The 13,219-nt window shown below is 43.6% G+C and overlaps 1 protein-coding gene across 1 annotated transcript in view; it reads right to left on the reverse strand.

Annotated features, from left to right (window-relative positions):
* The window catches only part of COL27A1 (collagen type XXVII alpha 1 chain), a 254,226-nt gene that overhangs the window by 39,334 nt on the left and 201,673 nt on the right, over positions 1–13,219 (reverse strand). The window contains exons 38-42 of the mRNA XM_083597135.1: positions 11,794–11,847; positions 10,539–10,646; positions 7,139–7,192; positions 6,444–6,497; positions 136–192 (exon numbers count right to left, since the gene is read on the reverse strand). Coding sequence (XP_083453261.1) covers positions 136–192; positions 6,444–6,497; positions 7,139–7,192; positions 10,539–10,646; positions 11,794–11,847 — 327 coding nt within the window. The remainder of the gene's footprint in view (positions 1–135; positions 193–6,443; positions 6,498–7,138; positions 7,193–10,538; positions 10,647–11,793; positions 11,848–13,219) is intronic.

Raw genomic sequence — 13,219 nt, forward strand, 5'->3', positions numbered from 1 at the left:
AATGTATGGCATCACAGCACTCATTATCACCTCAGTTTGTTGGATGTGTAGACCCAGCTTAAGCCATAGGGTTTAGCTTGACTTTGAGGGGTGTCTCATATTATAGATTAGCACTGGGCAGTCCAGATTCCTTACCCTGTCTCCAGGCGGTCCAGGAGGCCCCTCCACCTTCCCATCATCACCTTGTTCACCCTGCAAGCAATAAGCACTAGTGTTAAAACAGACCATGGTTTACAATGCGAGTAGAAGTTGAGAGTTTGGGGACTGGAAAGGACTCTGGAGATCATCTAGTTAAACACATTTGTGTACACCCACAACACACACACACAAGAGAGTGAGTGAGTATAGGAATCTTGCAACTGCAACATCCCTGGGAGACAGTCATCCAGCCTTTGCTTGAATACACCCAGTCAGGGAGAGACTGCTGCTTCTCGAAACAGGCAGTTCCACTGTTGAACAGCTTAGGAAGTTCTAATCTTGGTAAGAACAAATAGTAACCAGTTATTATTAAATATCTGTATTCCTCTCTTCTACCAACAACTAGAAGCAGTGTCTTACAAAAAAAGAGAACACCCCAATAATATATTAAATATTAAAAACCACAATATTATGGCCTCTAAAAGCAGCAGCTGAATTGCAAACAGCAGTGGCACGAGAATTGCAACCTAGTGGAACAGCAAAAGTCTGTTCAAATAAATATGTTCTGTGTGGAAGGCAACAGGAGGGCGCAAGATGAATCTTAGCAAGGGCGGCAGCATTCCAAACCCTCGGCACCACTACCAAGAAGTCCCCGTCTTGCTCACACTTGATGACAGCAGAGAGACTGCCTCTGACATAGTTCTAAAAGGGAGCCATCCCTCTCTAGCTTAGATACATACCAAGAGAAAACCAAAGCAGGATTTTAAAGCTGCATAGTGAGAAGCAAACAACTCCCATTATGCCTGATCGCTAGCCATGCTAGCTTGGGTTAATGGAAGCTGAGAGTCCAAAAGCATAACTGAAGTACAACTCCTCTCATCCCTGGCCACTGGCAATGCTGGCTGAGACTACTGTGAGTTGGAGCCAAGAGGGCCAGTGCTTCCCTGCTCTTGCACCTGTCAATCTGAGGACCTTTGGTGTCAGGTTGGCAAGCAGGGTCTCTGAGCCCACTCTCAGCCACAAAAGCTGTAAGTGCTGAACGGAATGTTTTGCATGCATATACGGGTGGGGTTTTTAATTGCTATTAAAAGGCAGGCAGCCCCCTTGATGTGTGGTAGGGAGGGACAAAACCAAAGATTACATTGGCATTGAAATTAAAAACATTGCAATCTTTACATGCACACGTAATGGGACAAGGTGTGTGTGGGGGAGCATACCCTCCAACATTTCTCCGGTGAAAACAGGGATGTCCATAATGATAATTTTACTATTTATACCCTGTATATTTTACTGGGTTGCCCCAGCCACTTTGGATAGCTTCCAACATGTATAAAAACAAAATAAAAAATTAAACATTAAAAAAAAATCTCTATACAAGATGGCCTTAAGACAGCTTGGGGGGTCATATCCTCCAACATTTCTCCAATGAAAACAGGGACATCCTAAGAAAAAGTGGGATATTCCAGGATCAAATCAGAAACTGGTACGGCTTCTCTAAATCAGGCATGTCCCTGGAAAATATGGACACTTGGAGGGTCTGCAGGAGGGACAGAACTGGCATCACTGCATAGTGAAACAAGAGAAACTGCATGCCCTCACCTGTTTTGAGTTACAGTGGTACCTCGGTTTAAGAACAGCCCTGTTTACGAACTATTCGGTATACGAACTCCGCAAAACTGGAAGTAGTGTTCTGGGTAGTGAACTTTACCTTGGTCTACGAATGGAAGCCAAATGGTGGAAGGACACCAGTGGCGGGAGGCCTCATTAGGGAAAGCGCACCTCAGTTTAAGAATGGTTTTGGTTTCAGAATGGACCTCTGGAACGGATTAAGTTTGTAAACCAAGGTACCACTGTACATATGTTTGCAAACAGCGACAATAGACTCCAGTCACATAACTGAGGGAGGCAGTAGAAGTCTTTCTCTCTCTCCCTCTCCCGTGTGTGTGTGTGTGTGTGTGTGTGTGTGTGTGTGTTACGGGGGGAAGGGGAGGGAGAGGAGGGAGGAATCTATTTGCCTTAATTCATGGTAGGGTTTTATTTGGGTGTCTCATGGTTGAGCCTCCCAGCTGCCAACACCCTTTGTGCTAGATTCCTATTTGGCTAAAGCAAAAGTTAAAAATAAAAAAGTTAAGGGAGTAAAACACAAACAAACAAACAAACAACCCCCCACCCCTGAAAATAGAAGTGTGGCTACAAATGGAAAATGCAGGACCAAGGGGAGGCCTCCCTCACTCTTGGCTGCCTTCCCGGGGTGGGAAGTATCTGTTTGTAATTTAAAAGAATCTTCCAGCTGGAAAACCCCTAGCTCTCTGAGGCCACTTTGAGAAGTTGTAAATGTATTATACTCAATGGAGAAGGATAATTGACTGTGATGCACCATGGAAGTCCATGCCAACATTGTTAAGTTCATTTGGTCAATAATTGCTTTTGGGGACACCAGTTCTGCTGCACCATTAAAGATTCTACTCCCTTGGCAATATTAACTCACTAAGTGTCCCACCCACCCCCAACAGATCCAGTTTTCCATTTGTTCTGATCAGTGTTTGAAACTCCTATTGTTCTAGGTGCATTTTGTGACAGGGGATTTCATTAGTGCAAGCAGTTTCTGAGCTCTGGGTGCAGTAGTTCACCTATGATTTCAGATTAAAACTGCAGAGTGGAATGAAAGGAAGACCTTTTTCTGCCTCCCCGCTTCCAGCTACTCTCTGAAGATTGGAGAAGAGACCCTCTTAAGAATATTAGGGGGGTGGGCAAGGGGAGGACTAGACCATGTGAAAAATGAACATAACATTTTAGCTGCAGCTCGTTCATTTTCAGCTTTCTTGTTATTAAAATGCGTGCCTAGACGTTCCGTTGGTGCACCCAGAACCTAGTTTTAATGTGCCATTTAGCTCCTAACTTTCATATCTCAGTTTCTAACACTGAAGGAAATTTATGAGTTCTAAAGCAACAGAATGATTTGCATGGGTCAGTCTGTATGTGCACAGTTGTACACTCACAGGCTCTGTTCTTGCAGGTCACAACAATAACTACAACACCTCGTTTATAAAGTGTCTCAGCTGCTCACTGGCTCTGATGATTGATATCCATTTAACCAAGAATGTAAGAAGAGCCCTGCTGGATGAGGCCAAAGGCCCATCAAGATCCGTATGTTCTCACAGCAGCCAACCAAATGCCTGTTGGAAGCCCACAATGCGGACTTGAATGCATGATCGCTCTTCCCACTTGTAATTCCCAGCAACTGACATACAGAAGCATACCGTAATCCTTCTGGCAGAGGCAGGCAATAGCCCTTGAATCTAGCCATGCATAGCCCTATCCTCCATTTATTTGTCCAATCCTCTGCTAAAGACATCCACATGGGACATCCAGTACCTCTTGTGGGTGCATTCCTCTCTAGGAAATACGGTTTTGGGGGCACCAGAGTAGTGCAGCTGAGAAAGCACCTGGGTTCAAAATAATCCTCCCTCACCTATGTAAATTGACTGAGTGTTCTTGAGACAATCACTCTTTCACAGCTTAACCTACCCTGGCAGAGTTGCTGGAAAAATAATTGTGGGGAATTTGAGGTGAACAAAAATGAAAAATGAATAAAAAATTTAAAAAGAAAAAAGAAAAATAATTGTGGGGAGAACCATGACCTCCCCCCTTATCCTGAGGATAAGATAAAAAAATATGATGTATAACTCAAAACACAGGTTAGGTCAGCAGGAGCGGACAAGCTGCCCACCTCAGTCCTCTGGAGATTTTCTCCATATGTGTGCTAAATGTGTTGGGAGCAGGGAGCACTTGAATCCTACTGGCCCTGCTCCCTTGACATTATGCAAAGGAGTACCTGTGGGTTCACAGTCCTACAAGCACAGGTGCTCCATGCAAAAGGACCCCTGATTGCACACAGGTGTGCCAAAGGTGTGGCACATTCCCTACATGCTTTATAGGAAAGGCCCCATGCAGAAGCCCCATGTTCAGTCCCCAACATCTCCAGGCAGGGCTAGGAGAGACACCCAGCTTCCAATCCTGGAGAGCCACTGCCATTTGGTATAGAGACAATACTGAACCAGATATACCAATGGAGTAATTCAGTATAAGGCTATTGGTGTAATTCAGTATAAGGCTATTCAGCAGATGTACACCATATATTTAGCGAATCTTGGAGGAGGTTTGGAAAAGGCCCCTCATTTACTTCTGACGAGGTTCTGAAATTAAATCTATTCTCTTGCTTTCCCTTCCTGGGAAGTGTTGCAAGATATTACTATAAATACCAACACTCAGGTGACCAGCTGTGTCTAGAGCACAAACATAAACCAAAAGGCAGTTGGTATTGTCCCCTCCTTGCCCCCTGACACCGCCCCCAGTCCTGAATGGCAAGTCATTAAAAAACCCGAGTCACTAGCTTGAACTGGTTATCATTAAGCTGACTAAACAAAAGCCTTTGGGGAGGAGGAAAAAAGAGGGAGCAGTGGAATAATGGCTGAGTCATGACAGCTGCAGGTGGGGGTGGCTGGTTGGCGGGGCGAGATTTCTGAAGAACAACATGCCATCCTTGGAAGAAACATGGAGCACAGGCTAGTAGAAAACAGACTCTTTGTGCAAGATTTATGCAGCCCCCAAAGACAAGCAACAGACAAGGCCTTCTCCAGAACAAGCCCCCCACTCCCTTTACAACCAGAAAAGTGCAAACGTCCAGATTTCAACCACAATGCTAAAATCATGAGATGTTTCCGTAAGAAAGGATGTTTCAAAGATGGCAAAAATTCTAGATGGCAAATCTTAGCAGCTGCAGAACCAAGGCATCCCATTAGGCCTAGGCCTATCCATTTGGCCGGGGGGGGGGGAGGACATGTCAGCCAAGTCACACCCACCTGCCTTATAGTGAGGTGCAGGTGCAGCTGAGCCAAAAGGCACCACTGGGTAGCTAATTGATGGGTGCTGCCTGTAACACCCTGTGCAGGTGATCTGTTCAGGGGGCTTTGCAAGTGCCATCGTTACTGGTAAAGAGTTGTGCTTTACAGGCCCTGTCAGTCAGCTGTTTGGCAGGGCCTGCAAACCCCCTTTCAGCCCAGCCCAATTTTTATTCTTTCAGTAATAAGTATTAGGAGGAAGGCAGGCAGAATATCATCTGTACATGTACTGTACACCCCCCATCCAAATTAGTACAGTGGTACCTCGGGTTAAGTACTTAATTCATTCTGGAGGTCCGTTCTTAACCTGAAACTGTTCTTAACCTGAAGCACCACTTTAGCTAATGGGGCCTCCCGCTGCCGCCGCGCTGCCAGAGCACGATTTCTATTCTCATCCTGAAGCAAAGTTCTTAACCCGAGGTACTATTTCTGGGTTAGCGGAGTCTGTAACCTGAAGCGTATATAACTTGAAGCGTATGTAACCCGAGGTACCACTGTATTACAAACTTGTCCTTGGAAGATAGGTGAGCTAAGCATCACAACTACAGTCTGAACTAATAATGTATGGATTGCACACAGATGGCAGTGCCTTAAAAAAATAAAAAATAGCAATTTGAGATGTTTAACATATGGTCAAGGATTGAGCTATATGCAGCCTTGCTGAGTAAGATAATAGCAGATTGCATTTCACATCTTGGAATTAATGTCCCGAGTGGTGAATTAGTAAACTGCAGGTCATAATCACAGTGTGCAGAATTTTGGACTTAATGAAAACCCAATGCAGTTCATGTCCTCATCATATAAAGGCACCTTTTTGGATTTTGTGTAAAATAAAAGGTTTAGGAGAGCTAGTGATGTCTCTCTGGAAATTCCTTCTAGTCCTGCTAATGGATTAATTTCTGCAAATCTCTCAGATCTTCGTGATTTTGCTAATTTTATTCCCATGAAGAGCTTGTGGCATCTTAAACAGGGGTGTGTCTTTCCCCCAAATGCTGCTGAACTACAACTCCCATCACCACCCCTGACCATTGGCCATGCTGGCTAGGGCTCATGGGAGTTGGAGTTTGACAACATCTGATGACACCACACTCCAAATTCCTAATAACAGCTGCAAACACATTTACATGGATGTTAAATAGTATTGGGGACAAGATGGTACCCTACCATCAACTGTGAGGGGGGTGAAGCACAGTCACCCAGTGTTACTTTCTGAAACTGACCCTGTTGGTAGAAGCAGAACCAAGCAGCACAGTGCCTCCAGCCCCTATCCCACAGAGGTGGTCCAGGAGAATATCATGGTCAGATAAGAGCACCAGGGTCATACTCTCTCTGTCCCTCTCCTAATAAATATATCAAGGCAACCAACACTGATTTGGTTAAAAAACCATACCTAAAACCATTTACCTTTTCACCTTTGGGTCCAGGTGGCCCAATTGGGCCTGGTGCTCCTGTGTGCCCCTGCAAGAGAATGAAAGTGCATGTCTAGATCAGGCATTGACCTTCCCTCTCCTCTAGCCTCCCTGCTACATGGAAGGTGGGGGGCGGGTGGGGGGGCTCTGGTGACAGAGAAATTGGGCACCTGCTCACACCCACCAAGAAAGAGAAAGGTTGGAAGCCCAACATTAAGAGAGGCTAATCTGACACCACCATTACATGGCTTTTGGTGCCAGGCGAAAACTTTCCTCTTTACCCAGGCCTTTGGCCATTAATTAATCTATGGCCTGTTAAATGGGGGAGGGGGGATGCTATTATGATTATGTTATTATTATGCTGTGTATTATTATTATTATTATTATTATTATGCATAAATTATCTTCCTAATGTTGTACACAGTCATGGGATCTTTGGATTAAAGGTGGTATATGAATCAAATAAATGAAAATAAATGAATACATTTTAAACTGTTTTTAATGTTGTGTTCTACATGGCTGTGACCCACCCTGAGACCTTATGGTGCAGGTGCAGGAAATAAAACAAGGCCTGATAATGACAGCAACAATAATGATTATCTTGGCTGCAGAAATAATTCACATCGTGAAATTTCACACTGGAGTATGGCTGGGAAAAGGACACACAGACAGTCCAGAGTAATGGCTTACCTGATAGCCCTTTAAGCCAGGATGCCCTGGAACCCCCATCCGACCTGGAGAACCCTGTGGGAACAAGGAAAGGTAACCTCTGCTCCTCCCCTGATTTTCCTGCTGGCCCAGTTACTCATCAGGTGTTTCCAATGGGCAAAGCTTTTCCTCTACGCCTGGGCACCTGTCCCTGGTTTCCTCTTATTCTCTCTTTACATTCTTGCGTTGGGCGAATTCATCAGTCTCTGTAGCTTTCAGTACTTGCTTTGTGATGAGGACTCACCCACCCTCCCAATCTCCAGTTCTATCTATTTGCCCCAAATCTTTCCCTGTCAAATATCTCCAAGTAACTTGTGAGAGAGAATGTATGGATCGGCTTTGGACTTCAACTCCCATCAACCCCAGCCCCAACATGGCAAATGGTCAGGGATAATGAGATTTGTGATCTAGGAACATTTTGACGTAGGCACCATATATAGAGAGAAAGAGAGCACTTAATCAAAAAGAAATACATTTCTAAGTCACTTATGTAAAATGGCATTAAATATTAAATATATTTAAACAGTAAAAAAACCCATACGGAAATTAAAAATAGCAAAAAACCAGTATAAAATAGAAGACAATAAAATTTCCAGAATATAGCTAAAAGCAACAGTTTTAAAATAAAATAAAATACACAAACGCAAACGCAAAATTACACACACATGCAGAAATATATACAGTGGTACATTGGTTTTCAAACGTAATCTGTTCTGGAAGACCGTCTGAGTTCCGAAACATTCAAAAACCAAAAATTCAAAACGGAAGCCTCAGTATAGAAAACTCAATCCGGAAAACTCAACACGGAAGCTGCGTGGCATGTTCGACTTCCAAGGCTTGTTAGAAAACCGAAGCATTTACTTCCGGGTTTACAGCATTCGAAAACCGAGGTAGCACTGTATGCAAGTGCTCACACAGTGGCTTAAGTTACAATAAAAAGATTTAAACACACCCATCAAATGTAGCTGCAGTAGAAAACTAAAATCTGCTAAAAGCAGCAAACAGAATCACCAGCAAAGGCCGCACAAAATGCAGTATATAAAAAAATACCACTAGAGAGTTTAAAGCATTCCTATTTTTGAACCTCATCATCTTAAACACCATGGCCTAGATTCAGTGTTCTCTGACTGCCAGTGCAAGGGCTGTAGCACCAGTGTAAGGGTGAGAATAATGGTTGTGCAATATGAAACTCAGTTCTACCAGCAGGAACCACTGAGGCCACAGTGACCCATTGTGCAACCAGTCATGAGAACCATACTGCCTTCCTGCACCTTCTCTTGCACAAGGGTGTACTAGTTACTGTAATGCATTACATGTGGCACTGCCTCTGAAGACAGTTTGGAAACTTCAGCTGGTGCAGAATTCAGCGGCCAGGCTGCTCACCGGAGGGAAACGGTTTGAGTATGTTAATGCCAATCCTGATTAGACAAAGCTGGTTGACTGATCAAACCCAAAGAGTACTCATTAATGGTTCCTTGTCATCCTAGAAATAAGTGACAAGTGGGGTGCTGCAGGATTCTGCCTTGGGCCCATTGTTATTCAGCGTCTTTATAAACAACTTGGATGAAGGAATTGAGGGGACTCATTCAATTTGCACATGACACTAACAGATTGGAGAACTGGGCCCAAGCTAACACAATGAATTTCAGTAGGGACAAATGTAAGGTTCTGCACTGAGGTTGGAAGAACCAGATGCACAAATATAATATGGCTTACCAGCAGGACATGTGAAAAGGATCTAGGTATCCTGGTGGAACACAAGCTTGATGAGTCAACAGTCTGATGCAGCAGCAAAAAAAAGCTAATGCTATTCCACACTGCATCAACAGAGGTCTTGCGTCCAGATCAAGGGAAGTTATTCTGCCTTGGTCAGACCACTCCAGGAGTACTGTGTCCAATTCTGGGCACCACAATTTAAGAAGGATGTTGACAAGTTGGAACGTGTGCAGAGGAGGGCAACCAAGATGATCAAGGGCCTGGAAACTAAGTCTTATGAGGAGTGCTTGAAGGAGCATGGAAGATGGAGCATTCTTGTTTTCTCCTACTCTGCAAGATAGGACTCAGGGCAATGGCTTCAAATTACAAGAAAGGAGATTCCAACTAAACATCAGGAAAAACTTTCTGACAGTAAGAACTGTTTGGCAGTGGAACAGACTCCCACAAGAGTTGGTGAGCTCTCCTTCCTTGGAGGTTTTTAAGCAGAGGTTGGATGGCTGTCTGTCATGGATGTTTTAGCTGAGATTCCTGCACTGCAAGGGTTGGACTAGATGACCCTTGAGTCCCTTCTAGCTCTAAGATTCTATTATTCTATAACCAGGCCTTAGGCTGATTAAACAATATATGGCATTTTAAACTGTGGGAAGGGATTATTGTTTTGTTTGTTACTATGTTATGTATATTTGTGTTTTTTATAATGTAAACAGCCATGTGATCCTTGGATGAATAGCAGTATAGAAATAATAAATAAATAAGCAAGCACTATGTCATATTTCTCCCATTATGTCCCAGGCTGAAGTCCTACTTCCTTTTCTTAGTAACCCTCTGCCGCCATTGACAATAACACTAGGATAAAAACATGAAGCTGCCTTACCCCATGTAGCTCAGTTTGGGATTCACTGACTGGAATTTGTCAGAGTAGTCAACATGGTGCCCTTTTTGGACTACAAGTCGCGTCAGCCTCAGCTAGCATGGTCAAAGGCCATGGATAATGGTTGTAGTCCAGCGATATCTGGAGTCCACCACATTGCGACCCCTGCTCTAAGATTTTAAAATGGGGTCTTCTCGGCCCCACCTAAAGGGGGAGATGCTGAACCTGGAATCTTTCGCATACAATGCATGCGCTCTAGAAACTGATCCTAAAGTTATTCCCTTACATTTAGTCTGAAAGGTCCAAGAAAAAAAGAGCTCAGGAGAAGGTTTGGGGCCCTGATTCATAAGTTAAAGTCAGGAAACCAATGGGAGAGCCAAGTGGGCCAAGGGTGGAGGAAACAGCAGAAGATGTCAAGCCAAGCAGAAAAATAGCCTCTCAGCCTGGGATTTTACCCCTTTCCCCACTAACCCTAAAAAGAAGGCTGAAACCCTGAAAGGGGAGCGTTAACCATGAATCTCAAAGTCTGATATTGCCTCAAAACCTCACTCACCCAGCATTTTGTGCTATTTTGAGCCATTAAATCTAGAGTTTTGTGTATCATCATGGAAGCGACACTTGCTGTACTTCCCTCTTCTGCACAGCTCTTAGAGGCCTTTGGCATCCGTCCACATGCATTCCCAACCTCCACAATGCTGCTTTCATCCTGTAAGCTTACACTCCCATTTTTGCCCCCCTGATGTGGTAGGGAAAACTGCCACAGGATTACACGTAATGAGCCAACACTGTTCTCACCATTGCTCCCAGGGTCCCTCTGGATCCTTTGGGACCTTGAGTCCCCCTCAAACCCATCTTCCCTGGTGGGCCAGTCTCTCCAAGTTGTCCCTGGTGACCTTTGCTGCCCTAAAGAAAGTGTAAGCGTCAGTGATGGGAAACAAAAGACCTAATGCTCATGGTCTGGGCTGTACCACTCTGAACTACAGAGGGGGCTCAAAAATCTGAGTTCTCTGCCAGACAAACAAAACACAGAATATTTCCACAAAACAAAAACAAAGAAAAGGGGGGGGAGCCTAGCATGTCAAGAAGGCTGACCAAGATTTAATCCCATACTTGTTTTAGGAAAATAATAATAATAATAATAATAATAATAATAATAATTATTATTATTATTATTATTATTATTATTATTATTATTATTTTGATTTATACCCCACCCTCCCCAGTCAAGACCAGGCTCAGGGTGGCTAACACCAGATATAAAACAATTGATTGAAATACAACTTAAAAAACAAGATTAAAATACAACATTAAAATGCAGCCTCATTTCAGCAGAAACTCAATAACTTTTTTGGAGATGAAAATGTCAAGTCTTCACCAAGTCTAACTATCCAGACTGGTCCTATGTGGGCCAGAAAATATAGGAAATATAGGAAAGTGAGTTATCCTAAATCATCTGGTTTAGGAATGGTGAGCCTGTGACCACCCAGATGCTGCTGGACTCCAACTCTCAGCAGCCCCAGCCAGAATGGGCAATGGTCAGTGATGATGAACAGCAGTTCAACATCCGCTGGAGGGCTAGCAGTCTCCCATTCTTGATCTAGGTCAATATGGTCTACACTTACTGGCAGCAGCTGTCCAGGGTCTGAGGCAGGAGACATTCTTAGCCCTACTTGACAATGACAGTGACTGAAACTGGGACCTTTCTGCATGCAGACCAGATGCTCTGCCACTGAGCTGCGCCTCTTTTCTATTTTGGGGGAGATGAGGTTTGCCGTCTCAGCGAGAACTATGCCAAAATGTAAGCAGGAATGGGAGATCAGAAACATCACAGGAATTGAGGAAGCTCTCATGCCAAGTCAGACTATTTGTCCATCCGCCTCAGTATTGTCCACACTGACTAGCAGGGGTTGTCTAGGGTTTCATGCAGGGAGATTTTCCTAGCCCTACCTGGAGATACTGGGGATTGAGCCTGGGACCTTCTGCTCTATCATTGAGCTATGGGCGTTTCATAGAGCATCAACGGGAGCAGGAAGAACAGAGGCAACCATACCTTTAGTCCGGTTTTCCCCTTCTCCCCTTGTTGGCCTGGTTTTCCTTCTGGTCCCTGAGGGGAGAAGGGAGAGAAAGAGAGACCACCCCTTCATTATTCAACACCTTCCAAAGGAGATCAGAATATTAGCAGATAGACTTTTTGACACTGGTGCCCTTTGCACACAACTCCCTTCTATTCTTTCTAACAAGACAAAAAAACACCTGCTGCCAGATTATACCAAGTGTTCCCATAGTGACCAATCAGATGGCTATGCCATGCCCACAAACAGGATATGAGTGCAGCAGCAACTCTACCCACTTGTGATCCTGGAATGAGCTCTTCACACTTCTTTTGCTTTACACCTTTCTTGCAGGTTCCTTTTATGAAATCGCTAATTTATCTTAGGTGTGTCCAACCACGCTGCTGCTGTTCTTTCAAATGTGATTTCCCTATTTAACAACCTCATTTGGGTGGTTATTTGCATTTTCAAATGATTATGAAAGGGTTAGTTGCAAGATGCCTCAAAACTCTGGAGGCAGAAAGGTGAGATATTTGGGGTTGAATCCAAGTAAGTCCCACACACAATGAACCCACTGAAATTCATGCACCTAAGTCAGTCATGTCCAACTGATTTCAATGAGTCTACTGTTAGTAGTGCTAGCCTTGGATGCAATGCTAATGTTTTCACCTACTGTATTACAGTTGTATCCAAGGCTGTACCATTCCCAGCCATTAGGCTCTTAGGCTGCACAAGGAGAGGTGAAATTCCTTTTTCGACACAAGGTGCAAGAGCCTTGTCCACTTTTGCCTCTGGTCACCCTGCTGTGAAACTGCCTTTTTGTTCACTCATATATTTTTTGTAGAGTCCAATGCCATCACCAAATCCAGTTTTTTTATGTTGTCTTCCCATAGTTTGCAACAGTTTTTTTTTTTTAAATTGATATTGAAATTTTTACAGCAGATTAGAATAAATTATAAAGAAGAAAATAGAGACAGTAAAATGGGGGAGGAAGAGGAAGAAAAAAGCACTAATCATCACAACAGCACTAATGAAGTGTCAGTAAAATGTGATTAGAATTACAAAAATATACAATGTATACATACATAGACTTATTGTATGCCTTGTGTATACATCGATTCACGAGTCACTACGGTTTTGATAAGCACTTTCCAAGTATCATTAAATCTGTCCATAGATAATCTTCATCTGAAGGTGATCTGCTCATAGGTTGCAAGAGTTGTTATGTTGTCTGTCCATTGATCAAAGGAAGCCATATTTTTGTCTTTCCAATGTATCAATATTAATCTTTTAGTAGATGTAAGGTCCTGGAGAATCCATTTATGTTGATCATTTGTTAAGTCCCATGTACAGTGGTACCTCGGGTTAAGAACTTAATTCATTCTGGAGGTCCATTCTTAACCTGAAACAGTTCTTAACCTGAGG

The sequence above is a fragment of the Podarcis filfolensis genome (genome assembly GCF_964270895.1).
Source record: "Podarcis filfolensis genome assembly, chromosome: Z".
NCBI classification, from domain to species: domain Eukaryota; kingdom Metazoa; phylum Chordata; class Lepidosauria; order Squamata; family Lacertidae; genus Podarcis; species Podarcis filfolensis.